Source organism: Zosterops lateralis (assembly GCF_965231275.1).
Source record: "Zosterops lateralis genome assembly, chromosome: 25".
NCBI classification, from domain to species: Eukaryota; Metazoa; Chordata; class Aves; order Passeriformes; family Zosteropidae; genus Zosterops; species Zosterops lateralis.
The window spans coordinates 1,375,947-1,393,558 of NC_139785.1; the positions used below are offsets into that span (position 1 = coordinate 1,375,947).

Sequence of the window (17,612 nt, forward strand, 5' to 3'; positions counted from 1 at the left end):
CACTGACCTCACGCTGTCAGGAATATTGGTATATTTAATATAAACGGCAGGACAGCTGTTCCCAAAGGAGAGGCAGCACAAGGTATCAGTGCAAAAAGGGGATTCTGAGCAAGCCTCCAGCAGCACCAGCCTGACCCTCAGTGCTGCCTGGGATCCCTCAGGATATGTGATTTTTAATCTGCTTTCCCCTAAAGAAACAATATTTTCTTTGGGGACTGAGCAGCACAGCAATGTCCTGCTGAGGGGCCGCTCACACCAAGTGAGACAATTTCACCCAAACCCTGCACAAACAGGGAGAAGCTCCTTCACCCCAGAGCTGCCCCACACCTGAGAACGGAGCAAAAGAGGCCGAAAAGCAGCAATTTCTGAGCCCAGAACAAAGCCCATCACTCACCAGACAAATCCAACAGCCCGGCCGCCAGCAGGACCAGGACGGGGAATTTTTCCAGCATCTCGTGGAGCAGCTCCTGAGCCATCCCCATAAGGAATATCCCGCCGGGAAGGAGCTCCCTGGGGAGCCACTGCTGCCTCCCAGCGCTGGGCATTTGCTGCTGGCTCTGACAGGCAGAGGATTGGGTGACTTTATAAGAGCTTAGGCCGGACACCAACCAATAACCTGGCCCAGGAAAAAAAAAAAAAAAAAACAAAAACAACAACAAGAAAAAAAAACCCAAGAAACCAAACTGTACCAATTGGAATCCATCGGTTTTTAACAAAAGAACAGAGGGTGGTCAGGTGGATTTTGGGTCCAAAAGGTGGGAAATGTGGCAGTGAACACTGGTGCAGCGCTGGGGGAAGAGTTAAAACACTCCCTGGAGGGCTGGGGAGGGATGTGGAGGGATTTGGATGCCCCCAGAGAAGGGGAACAGAGCTGGGAGCACCTCCTGCCAGACTCAGGGATTGTCCTCTTTGGAGAAAAGGAGCCTCAGGAGAGACCTCCTGGTCCTTTCTGCAGCTTCCCAGGAGGACATGAGGGGAGGTGCTGAAGTCACACTGGGTATTAGGAGGCATTTTTTAGCCAGAGAGGTGATCAAACCCTGCAAAGGTTCCCTGGAGAGGGGATTTGGTGCAATGCCCTGAGCACACTTTGACTCCTGTTCAGCCCTGGAGTGCTCAGGCAGCTGCACTGGGTGATGCTGTAGGTCCTTTTCAACTGAACTATTCCATAATTCCGATTTTTTTTTGCCAATTAAAACATCCCCAGAGATCAGCCTGGATCCCAGGGGGGAATGGAAACCACAGTGAAACAAGCACAGAACTCAAACCTTCCCCAGAGCCCAGGGACAGCCCAGAGGCTTATCGGGCACAATCACAGCTGCACCTTTTTTTTTTCTTTTTTTAGCCACAAAGTCCCCCAAAACTGTAAATATTCCCGTGCAGGCTGCAGCCAGCAGGAACCTCTCAGTGCCAGGCACACAAACACTGAGCCAAAGGTGCCGACAGGCTGAGGGGACAGCAGGGAACATCCTGATCACACAGAGAACATCCTGACACAGCCCTGCCTGTCTGGGGCAGTGAACACCTGAGCAAAGGCAGATAAGGCCCTAATGACAGCTGGGAGCAGCAGGGACAGCCAGGGAGGGAACAACAACAACAATTCTCCAGCAATCCAGCAGGGAGCTCAGCAGGGAATGGCTGGGAAATCCAGGCACAGAAAATTCTCCAAACCTTGTGCAGGCAGGCAAACCCAAATACAGCAGAGAATACAGGGTTCCCCCTGAGACCCTGGAAAAGGCTCCCAAATTTAGAGACCACGAGCAAAAATGTGCGTTTGTAGCTTAGGTAGAAACACATTAGGCTAAGCAGTGGAGAGTTTTATGGTTTTAAAGTTAAGATACAGAAGTAGTTATAAAGGTAATAGGAAGTTTTAAGGTGTAGCTCTGTAGGATTGTGTGTCACTATGGGATTGGATAAAAAAGCATTGTGGCAGGACGTGTGACACAGTTTAATTATTATTAAATATTTCACACCAATTAGCCACTGGTGTGAAAGTTAAAACAACATGTGTGGCAGTAGATTATAGTATATTAGTAGATTATTGGCTAATAAACCCTTAAAACTCTTTGCAACCTGATCACAAGACCACTGACCAAAAACTCCTGCTGTCTGTGGGAAAGATGTTCTCACCCTTCATGATACTGGAGAAGAAGAAGAACAATAAATTATGTTTTAATTCATCTCCCAGTGGTCCTGCCTCTCTTAATATCCCGACATGAGGGGCTGGCAGATCCCAGTGCCAGCCCCAGCCCTGCCCTCACCTCCCTGGGAGAGGCAAGGACAGGGGGAAGGAAAATTCCTGGCACTGGCAGAGCACTCGAACCCTCCACGTGGGGTTTGTGACCTCTCTGGGCAGGTGGGACCCCAAACCCTCCCAGACAATCACACTGAGAGGATCCACTGCACATTTCCCATCCCAAGACAATCCCCTTCCTTTCCAGTGGGAAGCTGGTTCAGCTGCTCCCTGGATAAAGAGCTGCTAGATAATTTGTTAGCCCCTGCTCTGTGGTGTTGCTCTGATTTTTCAACCTTCTGATATTTTACATTTCTACTGGAGCTTTCTCATGCATTGTAAAATAAAGAAAGACTGATGTTTGGTAAATAATACACTCCTTTCCAGGAAGAAGGACAAATTATTAGACTTCTATGTTGATCAGTGAGGTCAAAGAAGTGTTAACCTCGTCCCCAATCTCTGATCAAATTCCAAAGACTATATAAGTAGAGATACCAAAATAAATTTCCTTCTTCTTTCTCATTTCACAACCTGAAGCATGAGTGTAGTTCTTTCCTGCCCTCTGGTAACACTGTGAGGACAAAAGTTCCCCCCAGATGTCAAAGAGGGGACCTGGAGAGCTCCATTTTAAAGTCAAACTGGACTGGCCTGTGCTTATTCTTCACAGAAATTTAATAAATACTTTAGTTTCCTGTTTTCAAACCTAGGGGAAAAAGCGCTATACTGTATTTATGTTGCATTTATGGTGTATTTATGCTGTATTTATTTATGGCCATTTATTCAATTTATGTCAATGATTAAAGCAAAGGCAGACTAATGCAAGGTGGCATTTTAGCCAAGATGATAAATCAACTTCTTCCTCCTGATATCATTTCACTGGCTTCTGTGGGGGCCCAAAACCACTCCAAAAAGCCACTGAAAAGTTGATGTGCTTTGAATTAATTTTATTAAAGCCAAAAAAAACCTCAACAGCAAGATGAAGGGCACTTGTGGGAGGTTCCTGAGGAGTTCAGCTGCTGTGCACGTATTTCATGGAGGAGTTGAGGATGGCCAAGCCATTGAGCTTCCTCAGCTGGGGAATGTGCCTGCAGAGACAATGAGGGAATACATGGTGACTAAAAATTTAAGTTTTAAGCTTTCTCTGCTTTCTCACTTTCTCTAAGCTTTCTCACTGCTCTGCTCAAACTTTCAGGAGTGTTTAATTCAATAAATTCCTCTTAAAACAGAGTTTCTAGGTAATAATAATGACACAGAGTTAATATAGATACTCTTAACACAGAGTTTCCAGATTATTATTGCCCTCAGAGAGGCACATAAATAATATTCTTCAGCATTAATTATAATATTGAAGAATAGTAATTAAATAAATTATAGATGAAAATACATTTAACATATAAATATTAATTGTACTATATATTATATACCATATAAAATAGCTAATATTATATAGATGTTTATATAAAATATACATATATATAAATATTATATGTATTTTATATAATTATACAAATAATAGTTATTTATTATATAAATATTTAATATTTAATAGTATATATTATATATTGAATATAATAAAAGACGTGGCATTTCAGCTTAACAAAACTAAGAAGAGTTTCCCTTCTATCTCTGCTGTTTTAGACAAATCTCAGGGCTGATGCTTTCTCTGCTGCTCATTTGGGATCTTTAGGCTTCCAACATCACTCCTGTTCTCTAAATTAACTCCTTGGAAGGTGCAGGGACAGAACTGACACCCCAGGAGCCCTAAAGCAGGATTTGGGGACAGGATCACAAGAGGGAATTCTGGTTGGAGGAAAGAAATATAATTCATGGAGCATTTCTACAAATTAATCTAGTAATTTCAGATTTGACTCACACTGGTCGGTTTTCCAGGGATTATCACTGAATAGCAAAAAAGAGAAATAAAAAAAGGGAGTGTTTGGGCCTTACTTGACTCACACTGGTCCATTTTTCAGGGATCATCACCAAATAACAGAAAAGAGAAATAAAACAGTGAGTTTGTGTCCCACCTTGGCTCGGCCATGCAGAGCCTGCCCAGGGCAATGGCCGAGTTCTGCTGCACTGAGGTTCTCCGCGCGTCGCCCCCGGCCAGCCGGAGCAGCAGCAGCACCACGCTGGAGCCCAGCAGGGACGAGGCTGCCCCGGGCAGCTGCAGGCACTGGCTGAGGCAGAAAGCTGCATTGCCCACAGTCAGCTCATCCCCGGACTCCAGCAGCTTCAGCAGCACCTGGAACCCTGGCAGGAGGGGGAACCTCTGTTAGACACACCCAGAGCTGCGCCCTGCTGCCTGCAGGGGCTGTTTCCCTAAAAATCCTCCTGGAGCAAGGGGATTGGGCTGGATATTAGGAAGAAGTTTTTCACTGAAAGAATAATAAAGTACTGGAATAGTCTGCCCAGGGAGGTGGTGGAGTCACCATCTCTGGATGTGTTTAAGGACAGACTGGATGTGGCACTCGGTGCCAGGGATTAGCTGAGGTGTCAGGGCTGGGTTGGACTTGATGATCTTGGAGGTCTCTTCCAAACTACACATTCTGTGATTCTGTGATTCTGTGATTTCATGGCAATTCCAGCACCCAGGAGGCTGCCTCAGCTCCACTTCCCCAGATGTCTCTCTCACAAAGAGCTGAATGTGCCACCTTAAATGCCCTAAACCAAAAATGCTGCTGTGGAAAGAACAGCTGGGAAAAGGAACATTAAAAAAAAAAAAAAAGGTTTCTGTATATCCAGAGCTACCGAAGCAGCTCAGCTCATCTGGGAGCTGCCCCTAAGGACAGCAGAGAGTTTTAGCTCCGACGCCTGAAAGCAGCAGCAACATCTCAGCCACAGAATCATGAAGATTCAGAGATCACTGAACACTGGCTAGATAAATCCAGCCATGGCTCTCTCACCTCTCTCTTGCTAACAAAGCTGACAAAAGAAGAATTAGTGACTTCTCACAGGTGAATACTCAGAGTTTTGGTGCACAGGATGAGGGTGAAGTGTCACTGCTGGCTTGAGGCAATGTCTGCAGCTGACAGTGAGAGGAGTCTGGGCTGCACAGAAGAGAGGTGATGCTCTGAGAGGCTTTTCACTAGAGGAAATCCTCGGGGTGCAGGCTGAACTGCAGGCACTGACAGCTTCTGGACAGCTACAGCCATTCAAATAAAATCTCAGTATTCTGTGTTGTAGCTCCATTAGCATTGATTGGGGCTGGGTTTTAAAGCAATCCAAGCAGAGCTGCACCACAACAGATCAGAAATGCCCTAAAAATACCCTAAACCATTCCTGTGCCTCCGGCTCCAGCTGCTTTTAGTGCCAGGCCAATATCCCCATGGAGGACACCGTGAACAACCACAACCCCTGGAAATCAGGAGTTTCACTCACTTTTATCCCACCTCAGCACCTCTTCCTGAGCTCTCCTGCTGCTCTTGGTGCAGATGGAAAGGGTCTTGATGGCATAGCTGGATGTGAGGTGTCCCCCAGCCTGGTGGGTTAAAGCAGAGAGAAAACAAACACAGCTCATCCCCACTGTGCCCCACAACAGCCTGGGTGCCACGGGGACAGGCCTGAGCCCAAATCTCACATCAAAACCTTCACGGGGCATTTATCTCAGGATGAATCACATAAACCTCACTGAATTCCTGCCTGCCATGAACACAAAAAATTCCCTGGATCTCTGATTTTCAAACCAACTCCCCTTGACAAGACCCCAGTGCCACAGATTTTTTCCTAGACTAACTTGATCTGCACAATCCACACCTGCTGGACACAGATATGCAGCAAAAATTAAAATAAGAATAATAATAAAAATATTTTAAAACAGGCTTAAAATGAAACCTGGGAACACTGTTACAATGCAGACACATCCTCCAGGGAAAGGAGGATAAACACAGGGGGAGTTAGATTTGCTCAGGGGGACAATGCAGGCAGAAATAAAGGAAATTAAATTTACTTTCAAGAATCTGAGCATTTTCTTCACCACTCCTCCTTTCACCACTTCCTCCACAGCTGAGGGAGACGCTGTCAGGACACGGCTCAGCACTCCAGTGGCTCTCTAAATGAGGGGAAAAGGAGAGAGAAGCAAAACCAAACATTAATTGGGCCAGGCAGCTTAATTATTTTGTTTCTTGCAGAGTGAAACTGAAGTAATTAAAGTACTAAAAGGGGAAATTCACAGGAATTGAGACAATCACAGAATTACAGAATCTAACAAAGAACATTTTTAGGATGTGGCGCTTTTTTTGTCGTTTCTTAAAAACAGCACAGCAGAGCTTCAGCACAGAGAGAGATGAGCCCAAACTGGGGCCAGCACAACTCCCTAGGTGTTCATCCATTAAAAAATAAAAACACAAACCCCTGCTAGAGACAAGCCCGGCACTGCTGGCACTGAGAGAAGTGAAACAGCTCAGAACAGCTCCTGAGAGCTCGGGGAAGGGACTCAGAGCCCACATCTGCCCTGCCTGGAGGAGCTGCTCTCCCTGGAGCCCCACCCCATTCCCAGGAGCACAATTAAAACTCCCACACAAGAACTGCAAAGATAAACAGCTGCTGAACACCCAAACTGCTCTTGCTCCTTTGTTTCTCCACTGATTTTTGAGGGGTTTCTTACTGAAATGGTTTGTAAGAGCTTCTATTAAGCAGATTTCATGAAAACCTCTTGCATCAAACCATATAAAAATGAATATAAAAGTGGTCTGTTATTTCTTTATTGATCTTAGGAATGTTTTAGGCTTCAAAGGCTCCTGCATAAGGCAGAGGTTTGCTCTGAAGAGCTCAGGAGAGCCAAACCCAGCTTTTGTTGGAGACTCACTGTGACAATCCTGCCGTCCTGATGGCTGAGCAGAGCCAGGCACCTGCCACTGATGGGCACAGCGAAGTCCTGGGAAACATAGGGAAAACTCAGGGGAAACTCAGGGGAAACTCAGGGGAAATTCAGAGGAAGCTCAGGGAAAACTCAGAGGAAAGTCAGTGAAAACTCAGGGGAAACTCAGAAGAAACTCTGGGAAACTCAGGGAAACTCAGAGGAAACTCAGGGAAAATCAGGATCTCAGAACATGACACAACTGGAGAATGATTCCAAACAAAACATTTACACCACTATGGAAAGATAATTTATGCACCTTACTCTGTGTTTTCCCTCATAGCTGTTCATATATTGAAGGTGGTGGTGAAGGAGAAAATCCTGTAATTTTTTTCTCTTTTCAGCTCACTTAAATTATCAACTCCCTTAAAAATAACCTGCAACACCATCATTTTTTTTAAAACCCCAGATGTTGCCTACCTGGATGGTGCTGTTGGATTCAAGCAGCATGTTCATCATCAGCCCCAGCACTGCAAACACACACTGCTGGTACCCAGAGCTGCTGCCATCAGAGCTCCCATCCTGTGGGAGGGCAGAAAAATCAGCCCCCAGGGCCAGGACAGGCCCTTCCTGGGCAGCCCCAGGGGCAGGAAAAGCTCTGGGAGAGGCAGAGCTGGGGACACCTTTGTGACACAAATCCAAGTGTTTGGTACCAAAGCTGCACACCTCGAATTTGGGGGTGTTTGAGATGTTACAAAAATCCCTTCCCACCCCCTGAACCCACAGTTCCTGTGCTCACAGCACAGCCTCACCTGCAAGGGGACACTTTTAAAGGACACAGCTGAGGGTGGGTTTGGGGACACCCTCCCGCAAAACCCCAAATGGAGTGAAAGGGCTCAGGGCTGTGAGGGGAGCAGACAGACAGGGCAGAGGGCTGGGAATAGTGAATATTATATACTAGGAATACTGACTATTATATACTGGGAATACTGAATATTACATACTGGGAATACTGAATATTATAGACTGGGAATACTCAATATTATAAACTGGGAATGCTGAATTTTATAGAGTGGGAATACTGAGGATTATAGACTGGGAATACTGAATATTATAGACTGGGAATATTGAATTATACTGGGAATACTGAACATTATAGAATAGGAATACTGAATATTACAGACTGGGAATACTGACTATTATACTGCATATATTATACTGCATTAAACTAGGGTTGTGTAGGACAAAATGTTGGAGAAAAAGACCACTTTCCTGCCAGAAGTCCATCTCTTACCAGCAGCTGCAGGCAGGCCTGCCAGCACTCCCTGCTCTGGGCCAGCTGTGCCCTCAGCCCAACATCTGCACACAGGCTGCCCAGCACAGCCACAGCTCGGGCCAGGGCTGCCTGGTTCACCTGCCTGGCACACGCCTGCAAACACAGCAAGGCAAAATGAACACCAGCAGATGAGTGTGTGCCAGCCCCTCTGGGAGTGAGGAATGGCACCCCAGGAGCTCCCTGGTGAACCCCAAGGTGTGCAGGTTTCCCTCCTTCTCACACTGCTTTGTGAGCTCTGGGGGAAAAGGGATGGATTTTGTGCTCCCTGATCCCAAAGTGTGAACATTTCCTGCAGTCACCCCCTCAGGGCACAGATTATACCCTTTTCTGAACCAGAGATGGGACAACTAAGAGGCATTTTAAAAACTTTTATTGCATTTTCAGTTTCATGTGAAGGGTGAGACGATATAGATGTTACAGTTCACACCATCACAATCAGAAGCCAAACTATTTCTGTCTTATTAGACTTATCCTGTCTTATTTGCAAGGCCATCATCTGGAACTTGTTTCTAGTTCCATTTCTCTCTCTATGGCATTTCTAAGTCAGCATTTCTTATCTCAAGGTTTGCATACAGATACACATTATGTGAGCCTTCTGTCAGGCTTTGAGAATCCTCTACAAATCCATTTCCCACACAGAGCAGCTGTTGCAGCTGGAATTCCAGCAGGTGATGCTCAGAAAGAAGAGGCACAAACAATGTGAAAGTTATGAAATGATTGTCTCGCTGCTCATTTGGAGAAATGGGAGTATTTGACTGGCCAGCTCTGCAGCAGAACCAACCTTCCCCCTTCCTCAGCACAGCTTTCTGCACATTTAAAACTTGCTGATTAAACCAACACATTTTAAATCTGCTGTTGGAATAAAGGACACCCAGGAAAGGGATTCTTTACCTGGGGACCCAATGTCATCTCCTCACCCTGAGCCCTCAGATTAGAAGGCAAAAATCACCATCCAAGACAGAACAAGTTGCTGACAGGGGATTAAAGTCACATCAAGAAGAGCAAAACTTAAAGCTGAAGGTGAAATTATCAGTGGGAATCTGCAACCAAGACCAGAGTTAATACTGCATATTAAACCAGGGATGTGTAGGCCAAAATATTGGAGAAAAAGAACATTTTCCTGACAAAAGCCAATCGCTTACAGCCACAGAGCAGACTCAGGACATGTTACACAAGAATAAACTGGAAATACAAAATCAGATCTTCCCTACCAGCAACTGGGTGAATAAGGGTAAAACACTTGTGGAAAGCATGGCCCCACACTGGGCTTGGAACCTGTTGGGGGATAAAAACCCAAAGTTTTAGTCTAAAAAAACAGAGCCAAAGACAAGACAAGAGCAATAGAAACTTCAATAATCTCACAGCAAAGCCAACAGGCTGTCCCTGGCTCGTTTCATACAACTCCAAGCACAACTTTATAGAAATGAATGAGGGATTTAAATTACCTTTTCTCCCCAGTTAAGTCAGACAAGATGTTCATGGCACCATCAGCCCTTGCATCAGTGTTCTTGACAAATGACATCAAAAGCTGCAGCCATCTGGTGTTAAAATAATAAAAAAAATCCAACCAAAAACTGGTGTCAGCTTTGGTTTAATCATGAAAAATCAAAATTTTATTTTTTTAGGTTGTTGGCATTTCAAGCCACAGTTAAATCTGCCTTTTTAAAGCAACCTCTGAGATATGGCTCATTCCTTTAACCTTCCCTCCCCAGGAAAAATGAACAATCTCTCCTGCTCACCCATTATTACTCCAAACCAGTCAATGGACATTTCTCAGGGTAACTCTGGGAGGAAGCAGCAGGACAATGGGACCAAGGCAATGCAATGGTGCTTCCTTCCCCACTCAGTGAGCCAGGGCAACACTAAATAACCATAAATCTCAAATTTTAAATAAGGAGAGACTCTTAGCTGTAATCCAGGAGATTTTTAGAGGCATCAGGGTGAGTTTTGCCTCAGTGCCACACACGGGTTTAACGGAGGGGATTCAAAATTACAGGAACAAATTTATTTTTATTTGTTTTGGACCCCAAAACTTCCTGCAGTTGTACCCCACACACCCAACTGGTGCTTTTGGCAGGTCAGGTCTATCCCCAAGGGGCAGAACTCAGTGTCACTGTGTCCCCTCAGGAAGTTTTCCCAGGCCAGGGCTGTCCCCAGGAGGCAGAACTGAGTGTCACCGTGTCCCCTGAGGGAGTTTCCCCTGGAGCTTGGGCAGTTCTGAGCACTGAACTCAGCCCTCCAGGAGGTTTTCTCTCAGCCCTGCAGGAGATTCTCCTGCTGTTCTCACCTGCTCAGGTCCTGCCTGAGCAGCAGCCTCCGGCCACTCTCGTTCTCTGAGTAGAGGGAGATCAGAGCCAGGGTCTCCCTCTGGACCTGGGGGTTGTCAGAGCAGAGCAGCTCTGCCAGCTGGGCACCCACGTCGGGCTGGGCCAGCAGCAGACGCTGATTTTCCTCTGGAAAAAGAGGGAAAACCTCAGAGAAATGTCACTCATTTTATTTATTTATTTATTTTCAGCGTGAATGTTTTATTTGGCATCAGCTGAACCCCACAAGTCAACACAGACACCAATATTCTGCATTTCCACTTTACCCACTGCTCACCCATGCGGTATTCCCTAAAAACAGAGATAGGTACCTGCCCAAGATTGTTAATTCTAAAATAATTCAGCCTCCTCTACTATAAAACTTTGCTTTTTGCAGGTAAAACTGATTAAAACAGAGAAAACTGTGCAAGTGGTGTTATCTTCAGAGCAGCAAAAACCACAGGAGATTTACTTCCCACACCTTGGGTGGATTTGAAATGCTCACAGAGTGGAAATTTCATCCAGCCGAAGTTATGGCTGCATCCAACACCTGCCAAACTTGGGCTACAACCAGGTGTGGATGGATGCAGGTGCTGTGGGAGAAGGGTGGCTGTGCCCAGACCCATTCCCAGCCCCAGAAATGCCCCAATTGTCACACATGAGCAGCAGGAGAGTGGATTCCAGGCCTTTACCATTGCCAGCACAGACAGCTCGCCACAGGAGGAGAAGGGAAACACACAGCTCCACCTCAGCTGGGCTTTTGCTCTCTGCGCAGAAGGCCCTGAGTGAGAAAACAGAAGGCCCTGAATGAGGAAAGTCAGCTTGCGAACAGAGCAAAGGGAGGATCAAACCAGCGGGGATCAAACCAGGGAATGAAAATTTGCACAGCTTCATCCCTCAGGTCTGTTTGCAGCCACCACTTGAAATCTGGATGAACCCCAAAAAGTCTCAGTGCTGCAGCACAGAGCTGAATACCCAAACAATTCACTAGTGCCTGATCACAGCCCCAGGGGGTGTAGCCAGACCCTTCAGATGTTCTTTTATATTCAGAGTTTTTCTGCAAAGCTGCTCTCAGCACCAGGGATAGGATAACTGCCCCCGAAGAGCAAACACAAACAGCAATCAGTGAATTCTCCTCCCTGCATCTAAGGGAGCACTGTCTGTGTCAGAGTCAGGTACAAGTCCCTCCATTCAGACACTAAAATCTGGGGTTACATCCTCCTCCAATCAGTTCATCTGCATTTCAAGAGGTGATTCTGTTTCTTGAGAACAATATTCCCCTTTCCCTGGGCTGGAATCCCCCTCTGAAGATCTCTCACCCTCTGACAGCCTCGTTCCTGAGGATACTGAAGCCATTGTTTGTCCTGAAGAACGTTTGCCCAGTGCCTGGAAGAGGCAGAGACAAACAGCTCAGGTGTGTGACAGCCGGGCAGGCTCCTGCTCTTCCTGCACGGTGCTAAAAGAAAAGGTCACTGCAGCAGCAGTTCTGGGGGAAAACATCATTGAAAACGGGGGAAAATTCAGGAATTAATGAAGTATGAGTGGTTTTGAAGCTGAAAATTGCTCTAATTCATGCCTGGTGGTGTTGGCTTCAAGTGAAAGACTGTTTAGGAAGGCTGGAACACAAAATTGGCTTTGTAATTCAATGGGCTTTAACAGAAAACTACAAATATTTATAAACAAATGAGACCCAAACCCCTAAGAAATCTCAGCAGCTCAGCTACAACATCAGTCTGATTCTAAAAAATGCTGTAAACACCTACTGGCCACACTGAACTATCCAACACTGCCAGTTTTATGTTTTAAACACAGAACAGTTACTCTGGTCCTTTAAAATCTGTTCCCTTGCCCTCCTCTGCCTGGGTTACACCTCCCAAATTAACAATTTTTGCAGCAGATACTCACAGTCATTCACAAGTTCTGCCAGGATCCTGATGGCCCCTGTGTAGTAGAGGATGTCCTGGCCAGGGCTGCTGATCGTCTGCAGCAATTCCTGGATGGATAAAGCTGTGACATTCCCAGCCTGGACCTCCCTCTCTGCTCTCTCCTCATCTCTCACCCTCTTCTCCTCCAGCCTGGCCTGGCTTACACAGTCTGCGAGAGCACAAGGAAAAATCACAAGGAAAAAGGACAGAGAAACCAAGAGTGGAAGGGAAATTCTGTCCCATCTTCACCAGAAAACCAGTGGGAAAATATTTTCTTTCTTACCTTTGACCAGGTTTTCCTTCTGGGGATCAATCTGCAGCATCTTCTCATAGCACTGCCTGGCCTTGAGGGGGAGGAGAAAAGGGCTCTCAGTTTCAGCTAGGAACAGGAAGATATCAATGATATCTCAATCAGATCCCAAAAGTTTTTGGGGCCATGGTCCTTAATAAATATGGAAAGTAAAATTAATGGAGAGGCAGAGGTCAAAACTCCCCAAAAAGTGAAATATTCTCAGTCCTTACATCTGTCTGCTGTTGCAAATTAAAAGGAAAATTTCCAGTGAAACCCAAGGGGCAAAAAATCAGAGTTCCAGTGAGAAAACAGAAACTGAGGCATGGCAGGAAACCTTCTCCCTCTCACCTACTAAAAGCAGAACAAAACATGGTCCCATGGCCCCAAAATTCAGCCAGCTCACCTCAGTGAAGTGCTGCAGGGCCAGGTGAGCTTTCCCCATGAGAAAATAGGCCTTAAGGTAGTTTTTATTGCACTGAGTTAAAAAAGAAATCATTATTAGTTTAGAAAATTTCAGCATACCAGTATTTTTCCAGCATTCTGATTAACAATTAGAGCTGCCCAAAGCAAAGATTAAAGGATTTATACCATTTATTATTTATTAGAGGTGTCTAAAGTTTTTATGCTGAATTATTGCCCCCAAGGACCCTAGAAACACAGGCTTGAGGTGAGGGTGGAAAGCAGGGTTCCCAAAAGGTGATTATTTTCCTGTTCATTTGAGTCAAAAAATGTGGATTTCTGTAAATAATGTTGATTTTAGAGGTCTTTTTCACTTGACAATTCTGGAATTACCTTTAATGCCCACTCACAGTCACTGATGGCTTTCTCATACTCCTGGAGCTTCAGGTAGGCCTGAAATAAACCCCAAAAAAGTCCAGGCAGAAGAATTAGAATCCTCCAAACAATTTCTGCTCACTGTTGTACAAACACTGGCTAATTAAAAGAAATAAAATCAGGCTGCTGATTGGCCTGGCCAATTGATTTTTAGGGTAATTTCCATTCTTGTCTGCCATCTCCCTGGATTTTCTAATTTAGAATCAATTTAATAGAATTACACACACACACACAGAGCATACAAGGCAAACACAGAATGCAAACCAAATATTTCACTCTATGGTTATAGAAGTGATTCCTGAAAAAAGCATTAATAATAATTAAAAAATCAGAGTATTTAAATCACATACACAGAGCATACGAGGCAAACAGAGAATGCAAAGCAAATATTTCACTCTACAGTTATAGAAGTGATTCCTGAAAAAACATTAATAAAAAAATTAAAAATCAGAGTATTTAAATGAAACTGGGAATGGGAATGATTTTCCTCCCCTGAGTTCTGGAGGAGCAGGGGCTCACCACATCCAAGGGAAGAATGTTTTGGGGTTTTATCCTGGAAAAGCAACACAAAAAGCAGGCAGAAGTGGCTCCTGCCCTGCCACTGACCTGTGCCCTGTTTGTGTACAGCTCCTGCTTGTCCCTCAGCTTGTTCAGCCCCTCCGAGTACCTCTGGATGGCCAGGGCAAAGTCTCCTGCCCTGAAGGCCTCATTCCCCTGCTCCTTCAGGGCTGCAGGGCAGCACAGAGCATTGAGAACAGCAATTCCCCTGAAATCCTCCAGATGTGACTGAGGAGACAGAGGCCAGGCTCTCCTGCTGGAACAGCCACCAGGATTCCGGCCCAGCCAGTATTCCCAAGGCTCTCACTGCAATCCTTCCTCTTCAGAGGGAAACCTGAGCCAGCCCAAACTCCCTCCTTCCATCCCAAACTCCCTCCCTCCATCCCAAACTCCCTCCTTCCATCCCAAACTCCCTCCCTCCATCCTAAACTTCCTCCCTCCATCCCAAACTCCCTCCTTCCATCCCAGACTCCCTCCATCCATCCCAGACTCCCTCCATCCATCCCAAACTCCTTTTCTCCACCGTAAACTCCATCCCTCCATCCCAAACTCCTTCTCTCTATCCCAAATTCCCTCCCTCCATCCCAAATTCCCTCCCTCCATCCTTCCCAAACTCTTTCTCTCCATCCATCCCAAACTCCCTGCCTCCGTCCCAGACCAGCAGCACCATGAGGGGATCATGGAGAGCACCAGGATGCAGCAGCTCTGAGGATTCCCTAACCCTGTTCCAGGGCTGGGGGCACAGACAAGCCCAGCTGGGCCTCCCTCAGCCCCTGTCAGGGCATGTTTTAAGGCACCAGCCTGAGGAGTTTCCAGCAGTCACCGTTTGCCAGCTGATCGTTCCTCCTCCTCCGCTGGGCTCGCTCTTTGGCGTCCTTTTCCAAAGTTGCCAGGAAACCATCTTCCAGCCAGGAGAGTTGGTGTTTTAGGGGGGAAAAAACAGAGCAAACCTTATTAAAATGGAGAAAAAACCCAATAATTCTTAGGGTATATAATTAAGATAGAGAAAAACCCCAATAATTCCTAGAGTATATTATTAAAATAGAGAAAAAAAACAATAATTCCTAGGGTATTTTATTAAAACAGTGAAAAACCCCAATAATTCCTAGGGTATATCATTAAAATATAGAAAAAACGCAATGACTTCTAGGGTATTTTATTAAAATAGAGAAAAAAACTTGCAATAATTCCTAGGGTATTTTATTAAAATAGAGGAAAAAGTAATAATCCCTAGGGTATTTTATTAAAATATAAAAAAACCCCAATAATTCCTATGATATCTTATTAAAATAGAGAAAAGAAAATAATTCCTAGGGTATTGCTGAGTGATTTCTTAATAAAAGCCAATACTAAGGGGAGGTTTCAGCAGTGAAAGTGGAAGGTGGCTGATGAGCTGATGAGCTGTCACAGACAGTGACAGTGATGCCACCCCTGAGGATGGGCACCAACACACTCCTGCCTTGCTGCAGCTCCTCTCCAGGGCCAAAAAACCAGGTTTGCTTTGAAATTCACAATGGAAAGTGTTTGGATGAGGAGCCAGAACAGAACAAAGCTCTGAGCTGTGAAAAACACAGGCGTGCTGGTAAAACCCTGAGTGTGCTCCTAGACCTGACTGAATTCTGGTTAAAGGCATCAGGAAAAGTCAGCCTGGACTTTGGCAGGGGTGGGATCAGGTCTTGCATGGACTCCAGCCCTGCTAAAACCGGGCTTAGGGCTGTGACAGACTGAGAGGAGTGACAGGCACTGTCCTACCTGCATCCACTGCCTCGGGCCTCGCCGTGCCCTGCAAGAACACAAACACAGCACAGATATTGTGAGGAGAAGCCACAGCAGCACAGGGACATTTGGCTGGGCTGTCCAAAGCTACAGAGAACATAAGGGAATATCTGGGAACATCTGAAATATCCAGACTGACACGCAGAAGGAGCAGTAGTTTGACATTTAAACAAAAGATGGTGAGGGTTTGATAAATCCTGATGTTCCTGGAGAGGTTCCAGCTGTGTCTTTAACAAGGCAAGACCTGAACTGAGCCCAGCTTTGATTTCAGAGGGAAAAGCCCTTACAGAAGTGTTGATGAGTGTTCTGTTCACCGTGGTCCTGCTCTCCTCCTCTTCCTCCCTGCTGGCTTCTTGCTCTTGGAGCCTTTTCTCTGTCTCAGCAATGGCTTTTTTCTGGACAGCCGAGTCCGGGGAGTTCAGGCCTTGCAGCAAATTGGCTAAAAAGTCACAGAAAAAACCCAAATAAAATATATATACACACAGGAGTTCAAACGTGGAAGCACCAGGAGTTCAGGTGGCACCTGCTTTGAAGTGAATACGGGTAAATGTGAATAAGTGAATAAGGCATTACTGCCCAGGATGGCTTTTACCATAAAATCACAGAATCCGGGATGGTTAAGTTGGAAAAGAGCTTAAATCTCCCCCAGCCCCACAGGGCAGGGCCACCTCCCACAGACCAGGATGCGCCAAGCCCTGTCCAGGGTGGCCTTGGGCACTTTAAAGGAACAGAAACTTTCCCGGGGTCGATTTCACTGCAAATAAACAGAAACTTTCTCAGTGTCGATTTCCCGTCACTTTCAGGATCTCCCCGCAGTTCCTGCTGCATTACCGAAATTCACAGACACCAGCGGCTCTCGGCACCCCAAATAAAACCTGGAGGCCCTCGGAGCCTCCCTCAGCAGCGCTGACAGGGAAACACCGAACAAACCGAACCGGAGAGGGGCACAGCGGGGATTGTCCTCCTTTCCCACCCATTTTCTGCCTTCCTTGCCCCCAGTTCTGCCTTTCCCTTGGCTGTCCCCGCCTGTCCCCGCCTGTCCCCGCCTGTCCCCGCCGGGCCCCTCAGGCACTCACTGACATCGTCCACGCGGCGCAGGAAGCGCTGGAAATCCGCCTCCGTGTCCTCGTCCCGCAGCATGGCCGGGGGACACCGGGGGACACCGGGAGACACCGAGGGGACACCGGGGAACAGAGAGGGACAGCGAGGTACGGAGAGGGGACAGCACGGACAGCGGGACTCGCCGGGCCCGGGCTCGAACTCGCGGCCCCGTTGCCGGGGGAACCCGCCTGACGCGGCGCCCGCGGGTGGGCGTGGCCATGTAGCTGAGGGCGGGGTTATGCAGATAAGAGGGGGTGTGGTGAATGTAAATGAGATGGGCGGGGTTATGTAAACGAGCCGGCGATTTGGCGGGAAAGCGGCAGGTCCGGCCCGCGGGCTCCGGGCACAGAGACCCGGGACTGTCCCGGGATTATTCCGGATTTACCCCGGGTGGGAAAGAGCTCCGGCAGCACCGAGCCCACCCTGAGAGCCGTGCCCACCTTGTCACCAGCCCAGGGC

General features: G+C 46.6%; 1 protein-coding gene across 2 annotated transcripts; it reads right to left on the bottom strand.

Moving 5' to 3' along the window:
* Positions 1-3,239: 3,239 nt before the first annotated feature.
* On the bottom strand, positions 3,240-17,300 carry TTC12 (tetratricopeptide repeat domain 12; the record flags this gene model as incomplete). 2 transcript variants are annotated; one of them, XM_083877879.1, is made up of 21 exons in its annotated part: positions 17,129-17,300; positions 16,340-16,491; positions 16,029-16,059; positions 15,100-15,177; positions 14,325-14,446; positions 13,677-13,736; positions 13,288-13,359; positions 12,876-12,936; positions 12,573-12,761; positions 11,987-12,053; positions 11,360-11,448; positions 10,652-10,817; positions 9,810-9,902; positions 9,576-9,639; positions 8,323-8,457; positions 7,509-7,610; positions 7,038-7,106; positions 6,180-6,281; positions 5,612-5,711; positions 4,258-4,483; positions 3,240-3,315 (listed from the first exon to the last, which is right to left on the bottom strand). In XM_083877879.1, exons 1-21 carry the CDS (start codon positions 17,190-17,192, stop codon positions 3,240-3,242), a joined length of 2,118 nt encoding a protein of 705 aa, XP_083734005.1. In that variant the 5' UTR covers positions 17,193-17,300. The 2 variants fall into 2 exon arrangements, with proteins under 2 accessions (XP_083734005.1, XP_083734006.1); XM_083877880.1 differs by lacking the exon at positions 13,288-13,359.
* Between the last annotated feature and the right edge of the window lie 312 nt (positions 17,301-17,612).